Source organism: Buceros rhinoceros, unplaced genomic scaffold, assembly GCF_000710305.1.
Source record: "Buceros rhinoceros silvestris isolate BGI_N320 unplaced genomic scaffold, ASM71030v1 scaffold8566, whole genome shotgun sequence".
Taxonomy (NCBI): Eukaryota; Metazoa; Chordata; class Aves; order Bucerotiformes; family Bucerotidae; genus Buceros; species Buceros rhinoceros.
The window spans coordinates 1-15,616 of record NW_010416866.1 but is presented as its reverse complement, the minus strand read 5'-3'; the positions used below and the strand labels follow the sequence as shown (position 1 = coordinate 15,616).

At 37.5% G+C, this 15,616-nt stretch overlaps 1 protein-coding gene across 1 annotated transcript; it reads left to right on the top strand.

Moving 5' to 3' along the window:
• Positions 1 to 1,210: 1,210 nt before the first annotated feature.
• KIAA1524 (KIAA1524 ortholog) lies at positions 1,211 to 14,157 on the top strand (the record flags this gene model as incomplete). The annotated part of the gene is given in 13 exon segments (XM_010137962.1): positions 1,211 to 1,384; positions 1,896 to 2,008; positions 3,461 to 3,555; positions 4,222 to 4,318; positions 5,300 to 5,422; positions 5,553 to 5,698; positions 6,371 to 6,446; positions 7,635 to 7,862; positions 8,211 to 8,370; positions 9,250 to 9,391; positions 10,181 to 10,280; positions 11,010 to 11,128; positions 13,965 to 14,157. Coding segments are annotated over 13 exon segments (1,766 nt in total), but the record flags the coding sequence as incomplete, so codon positions are not given.
• Positions 14,158 to 15,616: the final 1,459 nt, after the last annotated feature.

Below are 15,616 nucleotides of genomic sequence, written 5' to 3'. Positions count from 1 at the left end.
TTTTTGCAACATCTCCAGACTATTACTGTGTCCTTTATTATAATGTTTTATGGTGTTTGTGTGTATTTAATAGAGACGTTTATATGCACACAGACTAACAATATAATGTGCCTCACGAGGGACTTTTTGTTTCATATCGCTTAATTTCTGTCTCAATAAGGCTTGCTTATTTCTACAACTGAAAAACAGAGTTTGAATGATGAGCTAGTCTTGTATCTGGAGTTTGCCGGTTTCATGCAACTTGTAATCAGAGGCGTTTGCTGCTGAGGGGTAGGCCTGTCCATTTCCCTGACATCTGGGTAGAGCCTTGTATACGGCCTTGGGGTGGGCATGCTTGGTGCGGTGAGAGATTGTCATATTGACTGAATTGCTTAATCTGCGAGATACATTTTTCAAATACAGATTCTTTTATTCTTAAATTGCTGAAACTAATATAAAGGTTAGTACTTAGCTTTCTTCTTTGTATTCATTGTAAAGAGGTACGCAGGGGATATGCAAAACCAGTGTTGGGTTGCTCCATTATGCAAGTATAACTTGTCTCTACTTCTACTGATGCTCAGGTGTATGATTTTCAGTATCTTATTCATATATAGAGTTCCCTGAACTCAAGTTTTGTTTTTCATCTCAAGCACAGTGTTCCCAAAGCAGCGCTACCTCCTGTTACTGCTTATCCTTCCTGCAGAGTGGCACCTTTGGGTTTCTGGCCCCATCATTCAAGAGCAGGCTGTAGTGCTGAAGTCTGGTTACTAAATGTTTGTGCTGAGCAATCTGTTTGGTTGTTCTTTCAAAATAAATAAACTATCTTTTATCTATGCTAAAACATATGTAGGAAGAGTAACCTGGTATTAATTTTGTTCAGTGTGTGAAGAAATACAAAGTGTTGCTCTGCTACAGCTACGAGATGAAAAAGAATGGTATTATTATGAATGCTGTCAAATGCAAATGAAAGGAATCCAAATATGTTAGAAATGATGACAATGTAAACCTGATACGCTCCAAGAGTAAAGGGAACACATCCACAGGAATGAAAAACAGATTTTTGTATCAAAACTTTCCCCCCTCCCACCCCACCCCCCAGCAAATGTGAATGCAAATCTTCTGTAACAGTGGCACTTAAATTTCTTGGTTTGTCAAATAGGGCAAAAGCTATTTAATACAACCCTGTGCTTTGACCTTGGTGTGAAATACTTTGTTGCAATTGAGTAATTAGAGTTGCTTTTCTCCCTTCATCTCTAGGTTATCTCTGGACTAAAGGTTACACGATTATTTGCTTCAAACCAGATTCTACCAAGTGAATGTCTCAGTTGCCTAGTGGAACTCCTTGAGGATGCTAATGTAAACCTGTCTCTAACCTTGTCTGTGGTTACTTTGCTATCACAACTCGGTAAGGTTTGCACCTGAACTTTTTATCTTGGATCTGAGAAAGACAAGACAGGTGCCAAATCTGTGGCGTGGGTGATGAACTTACTGGAAAAAGCGTAAGATGTGAAAGATAAAAGTGTTTTTCATTGTAGTGGAGTGCTTTGCTGAGCCACTTGACCGCACGTACAAGGCCAGATAAGATGTTAAATCACCGTGAGAAGCAGATTTGAAGTCATCACTGTGAAACGACAGTGATAATAGTTTTTTATTTCCTTATTGGGTAGTGTAGGTAGGAGGTAGGCCATTCCTTCCGTGTCCAAGCATCTTAAGGAAAAGTATGAGTGTTTCAATTAACTGTAAGTTCACATATAAGGTAGAGATGCAAGCGCATGGGAGCTGTAATTTATCTGTATTTATTTGTGAAATATATACAAAAAAACTGATCAAAAACTGGCTTCTGCTTAGGTTGGTAGCAAATACAACAGTTGCTATTAGATAGGTTTTTTCGTTAATAATTCTTAAATTCTATCTAGCTTTAGACAATGAGACTAGAGAAGCTCTTCAGGGTACCTACAATTTGACGAGTGTGCTGGCAGGAGTGGTTCATCGAAGTTCTACTAATCATAGTGACCCAGTCTTATTACAGGTAACAGGCACTAATGCTTAATACTATTTGCCTACTGTTATGTAGTACACATTATACTGTAACCATATAGTAACTCTTTAAAAGCTGTATCTGAAATAATGTGTTGAGGGAAAGTTTGCCTTAGCTGTGTATTTTATTTGCTGTATGAGACTAGTATGACAGGATTTTAACACTGCATAGAGTTATTTGTATTCTCTCTTTAATCTTCTTGTGCTTGTCACCTGCTTTAAATAAAAAAACAGAACCAAAACCAACTACCTAATAAAAAAAATTTGGTTTTGAAGTTTTTTTAAAGAAATCACTGCTTGAGAACTTAGAAGATTATTTTCCAGTTGAGGTGTTTAGTTATTTCTCTTAATGTTCATAACAAAAGCCTGGAAATTGTTTTGTCTAATCAATGCTTTGATGGTAATTGTGAAGAAGTGAAGGGAAAGCTGTGGCTGCCAGTTTCCATGGAAGATTTGCAGGGCAGGTGTGCCTCCTCCCCTCTGGTCAGTGCTATCTGCCAGTGATGTCAAGGGGGCCATGCTCATGGAATCTTACTTTTGGGAGCCAAGTGAACACACTGCTGATTAAGTGAACAGGTGACACCTCCCAGTCTGACTTCATTTTTTTTTAAATATGCACAGGTTTTCTCATACATGGTCTAATCTTCCAGCAAGTACTTGCTGGCTAGTTGTGGTCATATCTCTTTTCTAGAGAGGGGAAGCAGAAAATGAATTTACTAGTAGTTTCGCTGTCCTTGATCTGTGGAAAATGAGTCAAGTGTCCAGTTAAGAACACTTTTCTCATGGTTTGCATATTTATCACAGCAGCAGGAGTAGCAAAAAACTTAGTCAGTGGGAAAGATTTTGTAGTTACCAAATAGATCCAATTAGAAGAGCTTTAAGCTGTGATATCAGATATTTCCATGGTGAGATTTTTGTTTCAGCTCCTATCCTGTGCTGTGATTTTTGTCATGTTTGAGTATATAAACTTCACATTATCTCAGTTATGTGCCAAACGAATGCTATGTGAAGGACTCTTCTACCATTTCATCTGTTGGCAATCTTTAAAGCAAACCCATTTTCCTATAAACATACTTTCTGCAAGAGGTTGCAAGGTGCTTTTTAGTTTTTGATGAGTCTGCTAGACCTTTCAATAGGACAAAGACCCTTTCTCGCTGACAGAATGGAGATTTTGCTGATGAGGCAAAGGGAAGAACTGTATGGACTAAAGAGATAACATCTTTGTCAAAATAAAACCTTATTCATCTGTTTGGGATTTTGATGAGTACATCAGTGTGCTTGCAGCAGTTTGTGTAATTGTTATGTTAACATTATAGAGTTTGAAAATTAATGCAGTTGTGGTGCCTTGTTCTTTGGCCTTCAGGTTTCAGCTTTTGTAACTTGTAATATTCTTCAGTGAGTTGCAATAGGAAAGATATATGTGAATGACTTTTTGTTTTCTCAGAGTATCCAATTGCTGCAGAAGCTAACCTATAATGTTCCAGTCTTTTGCGCTGGTTCTAACATCGATGAGTTAATTTCATTTCTGATGCATCATGTGTAAGTGCATACTCAGTTGTCTTTTCTTACGGGAAATATCTAGCTAAGTTTCTAAACTTTCTGATGGGTATTAGCATATTGCACTAACCTGGTTTCCAGAGTGAGCTGTGGCACTTTTTTTCCTCTGAAGTTAGCAGAGATTTTTCTTTGAAAACCATGTTGTTGCAGATTGTCAAATGCAGTGATTGTGGGACTTTGGGTGATTGAATATTAATTGGCCTTTTAGGCCACCCCCTTGCCTGCAGGAGTAGGGAGCTAACAAAGAGAAAAGGCAGAGAAATTTCATGCCTGTCATTAGGGGCAGACTTGTTAGATTTAATAGAAATTTTGAGCAAGTGTCTTTGTAAGAGGTCTAATGACTATTAAAAGCACCTGCAATAAATTACCTTTACTAGTGCTGACCTCTGATACTGGGGATTTTCTTCAGATGTACTCTGTTTAAAAACTGCCCACACTGTGGGGATTGCAATCTGAATTTTGCTTTGCTTGGCAGAATGGTATCTAATTAAAATAAACACTCACCCAAACAATAACAACAAAAACCCAAACCAAAATGTCCCCTTACCACTCTATACCTCCACACCCTGCCCTGAAATTTCTTGTAATTAAATTCTGGATGCTTTAATAAAAACATCTTTGTTTAAACTTCTGGACTTTTCTTTTAAGTCAATCCACTGAAGATGAGTTAACGATACCGTGTTTAGGACTCCTGGCAAATCTCTGTCGTCACAACTTACCTATTCAAACTCAAATAAAATCTTCGGTAAGAGTTCTTTTTTTGTGGCATGATTCTCTGGCTTGAGGGTGAGTTACTTGACTCTGGGAATTACTTTGGTATTTTGTATGCACTTTTTTGCAGGAATAATAACGCTGACCTGCTTGTTTTGCAGAGTTGGCATTTTTTTTTTCTCCTGTGTCGGAGAAAATAACCAGTAGAACAGAAAGTTGGGTGTTCTCTTTCCTTCTCTGTTTCGTGGTGTTGTTCCTCTAGCTTGTGTTGTGCATTCTGTTTCTGCAAGTGTTTTCTGCAAATAAAAGGAGAATTTAAAATTTGGACATTCTTCCTTAGAAAAATTAAATGTTGTTAACATATAAAAACTGTAGTTGGATTTTTGGTAAGTAACTTTGGCCAAGAAAGTTGATCATCTTTTAAAAGATAAATCAGTAAAATACCACAGATATTGATGTCAGATCAGGGCCCTTGAATCCCCAAATACACATCAGTATCTGAGCTACTCTATTCTTGTCTCTTCATAAATCAGTGCAAATGTAACATTTTTTTAATTCAGAAATATGAATTTATCTATGTGGCAGTGAATGTTCTACTCTTTACCTTGGAAGAGAGGCAGGGAGTGAAAAACAAGGAGGAACTGGTGTTAGATCTTAGTACTGATCAGAGGAGGGATCAGGGTTGGTTTTTCAGTGGTTATTTTCTATTAGAAACTTCAGCAAAATGACTTTCTCATCTTTCTTTAAAATAATGATGGAATTTCTTCCTGGTTTTTTATTTTAACTTTTTCTTACACAAGTTCAACAGAGAATTTAGTCATTGACATCCATACCAGTATTGTGCAGTAGAAGACTAAAATAGATTTCCTAGAGAACTGTTGTCATTCTAATATTTTTTTGTATTATTATTCATTATTTGTGTGGCTAATTTATAAATATGTACAATCCCTCAGTTTGGTGTTTTTATAGAACAGAATAAAATTTATAATGCCTATGTTTCTTCTTTTTGCTTTAGAATAATGTGAAGAGTTTCTATCGTACCTTAATAAGTTTCCTGGCCCATAGTAATTTGACTATGGTTGTGTTTGCACTTTCAGTATTATCAAGCCTTACTTTAAATGAAGAAGTAGGAGAAAAAGTAAGTGATACTTTGAAGTCTGTTCTATTCTTAAGCTGCAGATAAATCACACTGGCAAAGAGTGATTTAGAGAGCAAGAGACCCAACGAAGTAAGTATGTGCCCATACGTAACTTTTTTCTTCCTTTCAGCTCTTTCATGCTCGAAATATCCACCAGACATTTCAGTTAATATTCAATATTATTGTAAATGGAGATGGTACTTTAACAAGAAAATACTCTGTTGATCTCCTTATGGACCTTCTGAAGAACCCCAAAGTTGCAGATTGTCTTACCAGGTACGGCTTCGCTTCCTTGTAAGTACAGGATGCTTTTTCCTAAGCTCTCGTTCAGTTTTTTTGCTGTAGGATATTTGTATTCTGAACCAAACATTGGGGTGGGGGGGGGGAAAATTCCCTAGATGCTTTTTGCGTGTTACTAGTTGATTATAACTGCTGTACCTAAAACTAAAAGATTCTTGTCTTACTAGTTTCACATTGAAGTGTGAATCCAAATTGGCTTTTTTATTGTCACATAGGGAATATTTAGTAGTGTGTTCAGCAATTCTTTGGGCAGTATCAGTAATCAGACAACTTGATGAGTAGCTATCTTGTCTTTTACAGGCCTATATTATCTTGAAGTGGAATAGCATGGTTAAAGATGTAATTTTACTGGAGGGTATTAGCGTAGCTCTGTGGAGACCTTGTCTAATGGTTCTGCAAATTCAGCTAGCAGAATTTAGTTGCTGAATTTCAATCTAAATCTATTAGTAAAAGTAGTTCAAAGGTCTTGGCTTATTTTTAAGGATATTTAAGCATATTTTTAAAGCTTAGTCTACTTTAAATAGAAATTAGATTATCAAAACTATCACTGTACTTGAAGTGATTTGGGATAAGGAGGAGAATGGGACATTTGCCTTCATAAATGTCTAAGTGTGAAATTCCAATTTTTTTCCTCTGTGTATGCCACAGATATGAGCACTTTACCTCGTGCCTTGGTCAAGTATTAGATCTTCTTCATGGGAGGGATCTTGATTCATCATTTAAGGTATTTACAGTTTTTCAGCTTAAGGCTAAGAGGGTACAACTCCTAATCTAGTTCCACTTCTGTAGTCATAAGTACATTCCTTGTGTACAAGGGTTGATAATGAAATACATTGACTTCACAACTCTTTACATGACCTATGGTTTTCACCAAGTTCATATTTTCTAGTTGTTCAGGAGAACGTCCAGCCAAATTTGTAACAGTTGGGGTTTTTGCCAGAATCATGTGTCTGTTTTCAGGCAACAAACATAAAGGCAAAAAGCCAGTATAAACACCTTTTGTGCTCTGGCTAATAAGAGATTTTGGGATCTAGCAGAAATGCAGTGTGTACACCATTTCACTGGCTAAAACTTGAGTTAGTGCTACTCAGACTTTGAATAGATGATCAGGGTACCACGATGCTAAATTCAAAGGCTTAGGAATGCATTCTTTCATATTAGTTGAACAAATTGATGCCACATTGGGTTCAGAAGTTAACTGTTGTTTTCAACTTTGTCTCACTACCACTTACAAAAATGAAACATTGGCTTTCTGTTGTGAAAGGCTAAAATACGAAATGTTGTGAAAATATTTGGGCTAAATACATCTCTGAAACACCTAAAGTTATTTTATGAATGTGTTTCACATCATAGTAAATAATAAATACTAATGTGTATGTGATTTTGTTGTTTTTCAGTTTTACTTAGGCATATTGACAAGTTTTCCAGGGTGCTTTCCTCTTCATCTCTGAGTGTGCACGTGTGCATCTGTTCACACTGTCTGCAAAAATATGCTGTTAACTTGAGAAAGTGCAGTCGCTTAGAGATTGAGCCGGAAAGTAAAATCACTCAACAGAATTACTTCTGTTCTAACTCAAACCAGGACATTGTCTCAATATTTTCCTTTCCATAGCTTTCTTCATTCTGAGTGTATATGCATTTCTACTGCTTATATTAGATTACTAGCCAGCAGTCATGCTTTTTAAAAAAAAAAAAGGGAAAGCAATTTGCTGAATACTGTCACAGGACTTCACTGTGGTTATGAACTGTGTTTCTGCTGCTGACTTGGCTTTAAGGAAAGAAAACTATTCTTTGGAAAATGTTCAAGTGCTAAAAGGAGTGGCGTAGAACTTTAGACTTGTGTTACGGGAGTTGTAAAATCTGTATAAGTACTTGATTTAAAAGTGTTTGAACTCTCATTCACTTCACACAGATCTTAGAGCTGCTGCTTGCCTTCTGTTCTGTGATAGAACTGCGTCATACCCTGCGGCAGGCAATACTGGAACCATCTGGCTTGCCAGTCTCTGGAAATACCAGATTTGTGACTCGCTCAAAGACTTTTGAACCATCTGTTGCATTGGTACACTTGTCAAACCAACCACTGGAAGGCTCTGAAGACTGTTCAATTCTAGCATTGCAACTATTCAAAGAGATTTTTGAGGTACCAAGATTGATAATTGAGTATAAAGAGCTTCGTAGCAGTTAAAGACATGCTGTATTTTAGAAATATGTCCGGGTTGAAAGTTAAGTGGAAGGTATGGCAGTTCATGAAATCATGGTATAGATACAAAACTATTCAAGAATTGCTTTCTAGGATTTGTAGAAGAGAGGAAGTTTCAGCTGTTTCTGTGCTCTTTGTTAAACTTCCTCCTCCAGTATGATACTGATCAGCCATCTTAAACCATGTGGCAAGAGGTTGGGAAAACTTGAAAGAGGCTGGTGGAGGAAGGTGTAAGTAGGTCTGGATTCCTGTGTTTTTAAATATTGACATAAAATGTCTTTATTACAGGATGTTATTAATAATGGGAACAGCACCTCAGCTGAACACTTTATGGATCTTTTGCTTCCTGTTCTTCTTGATCATCTTCAGATGTCGGAACAGATTGTGGATTTGCTCTTAGTGAAGAAAAAGTGTGAAAGAATGGTCAAGGCTATTAATGTCCTGACAAATATCCTTTTTACATGCCTATTGGCAGTTAATTTATTATTCCTCCACCATGATCTGCTCTAATATCTTAGAACGTCCACCCTGGGTCATTTTAATTGCTTTGAATGACAATAACTGCCCTAATTTTACCTAAGACTGTCATCTTGAAAGACCTTAAGTAGCTTTCCAATTGCTGTGAAATTATTCTGTAATACAGTGGCACAGGATAAAATGGAGCTATTCAACAGTATGGAAGCACGTTGCAAAACTGGAGATGAATGTTTTCTGTTGAAATTGCAAGGGGAGTTTGGGTGGCTGTCTTCTTGAGCTGTATAGTATTTTTGCCTAGCTAAGTCAAGTGCAGCTCCCAGCCCAATATGATACAACTTTAGATGAATGAAACAAGGAAAAATAATGTGGAATGATACAGTTTTACACTCCTCTTGGAGTCCTCGATGTCCACAGTGTCATGCAGAAAGGAGGACATGACTGCAGGATGTAGTCCTGCATCTAACCTGAGATCTGTGAAGAAATTTTTGCCAGTTTACTCCTAGGTAACTAGGAGGGATTGTTTGTATTTTTTGTTGGTTTTTTTTTTACTGTATTTGGTAATTTTTACTGTATTTGGTTCATGATCTTTCTTAATGCTGCACATTTTATTGTGCTTTCCCTTAGCTGTCTGTTTCCAAAGAAGCGTGTATTTTAATTGAAAGGTGAAGCTTACTTGGCTCATGAGATAAGCATGAATTAAGCAATTTATGTGGTTGGGTTTTAAAAGCTTTTTTGGAGGCACTTGTGCTTTGTTACATTAGCTTTTGTGTCCTTTATTATTAGAAAATGTTGCCTATTGGTGCCAATACCTAAGCGCAAGTGTATTAAATTTATTCTTAACTCAGTCTACTGCTCTGTAGAGATGACATGCTGAAAATGCGTGCCTCAAAGTTACTGACTGCCAGCCAATGCACGTCTCTAATAGAACACCAATTTACCTATAGTGGGATTGATACTGGTTTTGGGACAAAAGCGGTGGACTCTAAAATGTGGTAAGCACACAAATTTATCTAAAAATCTCATTTAACAAGACTTGTATGAGAGTTATGATGTTGTTCCAATGGAAAGAATATTGTAGCTGAAAGTACCATTTAAATGCGTGTAAATCACTACTGGTTTTAAATCAAACAGCGTTGTTGTGGCAACAGAAATAATGTTGCTGGTCAGTTCAATAAGTAAAACCAACCTTAAACATTCAGCTATTGTTTTCAGCATAAGCTGGAGATCCTCTTACGTGTAACAATGACCTTAAACCTCATGCAGTACTTCAAGCGTATGCAAGTTGAAGTTTACTAGGAACTGTTCATGGCACCTAATTTTACATTTTGATTTTCTGCAACCAGAGTTCAAAAATGTCACACATCAGTGTGAGAGTGAATTATTGCACTGAAAATGGAATATACATTCCTTCAGCTCAGTGCTTGTTAACCTGAATGTCAATATAACTAAGTGTTAAATGGCCCCAAAACAGTGAAATATAATTGGTCCTCCAATTAAACCTTCCTCACTATCAACTTGAAAGTGGTTTTTGTTTTTTGGTCATCCCTGTTGCTATCCTTGGCATGCTGCAGAAGCTGAACAGCATGTCCAAGGAACTCGGTGAGCTCTTTTGGTGTTGGTATTGTTGCCTTGCTAGATGTATTTAATTTCTTTGTGAAGGTATTTATTGATTTTTTTTTTTTTTTTTTTTTTTTTTTTTTTTTTTAATTGACTGAATTTGACAAATCTCACTCTGCTTTTTCTCCCCACCCAATTTGCTTTTCTATTTGTATGTTTAAAAGCAAACTTGCTGCTGACATTATTTTGAAAACGCTTGATCTTATGAGCAGACTGAAGCAGGATGTACCAGGTATGGAGGTCAGCTTCTACAAAATTTTACAGGTATGATTTTAAAATGTCTTATGAAAGGAAAGTGTCACTGCACTGCAGTAGTTTTAGTTCTGAATGTTTTGCATGCTTATTTCTGAAGCATTAAAACTTCTAAGAAAATATAGTCCCCTGGGCACAATTCTGAAAGATTGTTTCATTGTTAATTCTTCTAAAATAACGGCAGTTTTCTTTTACTTAAATCATTTATTTCAGTAATGCATGTGAAATCTTATTTTGGCTGCCTTGTAAGAATTACACTTTGAAGATTGCAGTTTAAAGGTAGAAAACTACAAAAAAGTTATCACAACCATATAGTTGAGTTGGTTACTATTAAGTCTGTACATCTGATTTGTGACTTTAATCAAAACAATTTCTGGTAACTATTGGTCAGGTGATACCTTAACAACTTAATTTAGATGGAAAAGTAATCCAGACAGACAGATACTTCTTGCTCTTTTGGAGGGTTTTCTTTCAAGAATGGGAATTGCATAATTTGATGGGTAGCAATAAAACAAGCTTGTCACCCTTGAGGATGAAAATCAAGCCCTTGAAAACTTTAAGGAATCAAGTCTCTTTACCAGTTACGTTGGCTTTAATGGGAAAAACACATTGCTAGGTATTCCAAAGTGTAAACTGTTTTGAATAACACATTTCTGTGCTCATGGGCCTTACTTTTGTTGATGACTGGATAGTCATTGTTGACTGCTATATTTTGTTTGACCAAAGCAGCTTCTTTTTTAGGATCAACGTTTGATTACGCCTTTGACGTTTGCTTTAACGTCAGACCATAGAGAGCAAGTCCAAGTGGGACTTAAAATACTGTTTGAGGCTGCACCCCTACCAGATTTTCCTGCCATAGTGTAAGTTTATTTTTGTGATAGTCTGGTAGGGCCTGACATTTTTATGCATTTAGTGATATTTGTATTTCCTGTCATATTACTTTCAGTTCATCAGAGGCAGAAACTTTAGAAAAATTGTCTTGTTTCTTCTTTATCTGCAGTTAAGAGACAGTAAGTCATCTTGGAGGCCAGAGAAAGCAGTTCAAATGGTGATGGTATTCAATTAGTATTAGATTCTGGAGAACAGAGTAGTGACTGATATCTGTCTCTCAGGGCTCATTGTCTGAAGTCCATGCTTGGAACTTTATAGTTGGAGTGCATCTAATATTCTGACTGTTGGATTTCTCTCTGTCAGACGTGTAAGTCTTCAGTTCCTAGGGCTTTGCTTACCCTTTTGCAGTAACTTCCAAGAAAGAACAGAATATGATAAGACACAGGCAGGTAGCGGTTGAGGTAAGATTTAAGGTGGTCTAAGTAGGGGAAAAAATATTGAAAAACAGTATTTGATGGTGTTCTTATTTCTGTAGATGTAATAAATGAGGAAAAAGGACCTTAAATTGTATCATGGTCTCTGCAACTTAGAAAACCACCCTGAAATTTCTTTTCTGTTTGTTAGCAGAGCTTTTTAAAAAACAAAAATGGGAATTGTTTGAAAAGACTTCCAGATTGGATGCTTTTTTGCCATTTGAGCTGCATTTCTCGAGTAAAAGATTTGTAACATGACAAGCTAATCTTGAAACAGTGACTGAATTACTAGTCGTATTGCAGGGGGGGAGGAGGGGGAAAGTAAAGGAAGATGACCTAACCAAATCATGGTAATTTGCCTCATTGTGGTCGTTCGATTGTTTTTGAGAAAGCTTGTGAAGATACCTGAACTTTAAAAAACAAATAAAAAACCTTCCCATGCTCTAGGGAATCATCCTTTCTATCACAACCCAAAAATAACCCCAGTGTTAAGAACATAGTAATAAGAGTCTAAAACTGTGTTCATCCTGAAAACATCAGTTCTGCTTTCGTGATTACCAAGTAGAACTTTGTAGCAATATATATTGTTAGCTGTAGACTTCAAGAGAGACATACAGGAGGGTGGGGTGTGTTGTTTTGGTAGAGAAATGTCTGTAAAACTGTCAAAACTGGTCCAAAATAAATTTTGAAAGCTGAAGGACCAGATCCAGAGGTCTTAAGGAGTGCTACAGAACTCTAACTAAGGCTGGGCCAGTAGGAAGTGGTCTTCTAAGCTGCAGGAGGTGTGCAATTGCTGAGGATCTGTGGTGGCAAGTACAGGATCTGCAGGAGGTCAGTAGCCTGTGTGTATTGGAGATGATGAACAGAAAGTTGACCAGATCCTTCTTCAAGGCCTTACAGTTTCAAGTGCTTAAGACCCTAGATGTACCAAATTGACAGAGTTAATTCCTATCAGGTTGGGGAAATAGAGACTTCCGTGGTGGTGATGGCTGGAAGCCATGGGCACACAGGTGATGTTCCCTTGGATTCCTTAAGGGGAAGCGGAATGGCATGAGGAGGAGTGGACAGATTCTGTAGATCAACAATTGGTTGTGCAACCAGTGTCAGAAACAGTTTTGGTTTGGTTTCCATGACCACGAGTGAGAATCAAAGACTGGCCAGCCTGATGAGGAGACCTTTAAACTAAAAGTGGCGAAGGAAGGGAAAAGATAACATTCAGTCAAGTGAGGTGTGGTAGGCTGTGTTGGAAAACAAAGGGTTTGGGTTTACGTGAACAGGAGGAACCTTATAATCAACTCAATAGGGGTGAAGCTGGCTCACCCCAATATGCACATGAGTAAGGTTGCCTGCTTCTCTGGGATTAGGGGAAAAAGCCCTCATATTCTTCCTGGGAAAGCTGCACGGTGGGGTGCCTCTCTGAAATGGCTGCAAAATAATGCACACAGTGTTGGTAAGAAATAGGAGGAACTAAGTCTACATGCCATTACAGGGCTGTGGAATTACGGAGCTGTGGTTGGTAGGATGGCTTACGTAACTGGATTTCAGGAGAGCATATCTTGGCCTCTTTCATGATCTGCTTGGGAGAATCCCATGGAATACAGCCCTGATGAGAAGAAGGGTCAAGGAGAGCTGTTTGATTGTATTCTTTTCCCTGTACAAATTTTAACCAATTCCACTTTTTCTTCTACATACTTAAATTTTGGTTAAAACTTACAAAATGAAATGTATTGTACTCAATATAGTGTTGTAAAATAGCATCACAGACCTGGAAAAACTAAGGTTTATTGGTTGCACTCTGCCTTTTCAAGATTCAGTCTTCTTATTTTTATGCCTGTTAAAAATTCATATTCAATACCTTCTCAATCTTTTGACTTACAAACAGTGGCCTAGTTAAGTTGAATAACAACCTGTGAAGTGGTTGAGTCACCATCCCTGGAGGTATTTAAGAGACATGTACATGTGGTGCTTAGTGAGACGTGTTAATGGTGGACTTGGCTATGCTGGGTTAACAGTGGGACTTGATGATTTTAAAGGTCTTTTCCAACCTAAACGGTTTTATAAAATAACCTGTTTCTCAGGCTAATAAAAGACAGATGATCTCTTCTGCTCCAGAAGAGCTGAAAACCATGCCCTTTCTGGTGAGATACCACATTTGTTTCTAAAGGTTAGCCATGACAAGCTTTCATTTTTTAAATTTTTTTTCCCATATCTCTGGACAGTTTGGGCATGTATCTAATATCACATCTTAATGTTGTGGGATAATGCAAATGTGACTTCTGTAATCTGTTTTCAATGAAAGAGAAGTTAATTATGTTTTAAATTTGTTCTCATCTTCAATCCTTGCGATAATATTTGTAGCAGGTTGTTTCAATAATAGTCTTTATTATCACAGGCTTGGTGAAAGCATTGCGGCAAATAATGCTTACAGACAACAAGAAGCGGAGCACACATCAAAAAGAACCCAAATGCAGTCATCAGTGACCAACATTACTTCAATGAGGTGTTCTTCATCCTGTCTTCCAAGCGATGAATCCACAACTTCAAATATTCAGGAATTAATACAAAAACTTAATTCTGGACTAGAGGTTAGTAGAATCTATATACCCTTGTTAAATATTTGACAGTTTTTTCACTGGGGTGGAGGGGGAGGACAGACAACGTGGAAATTAACATCTAAGTGTCAGGCTATAGTGCAGATACCAGTTCAGTTTAGATTCCTACTTATTTAGAATGGGGTCCTTCTACTGAGCTCCTGAGCAAAACTCAGTGATGAGTCTTTGCTCAGCATCAGACCCTGGGCTCCTTATTGAGATCCCTTTCTCCAGTGGAGTTGCCCAGAGTCTTCTAGCTGTCAAATGTGGAGGCAGGTGACAGATAACTGCCTGGACTTGCTGGGACACATTCAAGGAGCCTCGTCCTCCCACTTCATAAGAAATAGCCTGTAATAAAATAGAGGTGATATGCTGCTTTGGAAGAATATCTCTTGCATGCCTGAACACACCTGTGAACATTTTCCTTTTATTGTCTGTAACTGACTCTATAGCATTTGCAGTTCAATTTTTGTGGCTGCCTTGGAAAGACACTATTATTACTTCAGAAGGAAGTTTTTGCTTCTCTCTGCAGCAACATACATCGTGAATGAGACTCTCAAAACAGCCACCACGTTCAGTGCACTTCTTTGAGGGCCAAGCTGTCAGATACTGAATATATTTCCTCTTTTTCTTTACCATTCAAAGCAAGCTTGTTGCTTTGTAGCTGCTATAGACTGAGTGATGGATTGTTGCTTCTCTTTTTTTTGCTTAGAAGAGCTGAATGCTAATTGGGAAAATGAACAGAAAGTGCATGATAATGGCTTGATAACTGTATTAATGGCATTGCCTCCAACCTTAGCTTTGCAACTCTCTTTGTTTGAACTGATAAGAATGAAACTCAGCAAACTACCAGTTCCAGTCAGCTGCTGGAGTAATAGTGAAAAGGGTCAAATGAATCTTCACTGGCTTACTTCAAACTCTGCTGCAGAATGCTTGCCTTGATCATCCTTTTCAGGGCTGCGTGTGACAGTCTGTAGGCACATTGCTGTGTATGTATCAGTGTAAGTCAAAGCAGCCACAGGTGCCTAATAGCACTAGTGCAGCAGCTTCTAGTGATGTGACAGGTGGTAAAGCTGTTTTAAGTTTTGAGGGGAGAAATTGTTGAGTGAATCTTTACTTAGACCTTCTAATTAGTAGAACTGTCCTTTAAAAATCAATATGCACATCCACTTACAATATTCAGTACTACACACAACGTATAGAATGCACACACAGATGAAGCTCAAATGTGTGGAAAAAAAAAAGAAGACCCCCGAAAACCACACCATAATTAAGAACACTTTTAATGGTATTACGGAAGTTTTTCTTATAGTAGTAATATCTAAAAGGACATGGAGAAGGCAAATTTTCAAGCAGGAAAAGAGACTACTCGTTTCTGACTTTAAGGACAGGAGAATGAGCTGAGAACTGGAGCTATGCAGGGCCTACTGTTACTTTGTAAAAAAAAAACAAA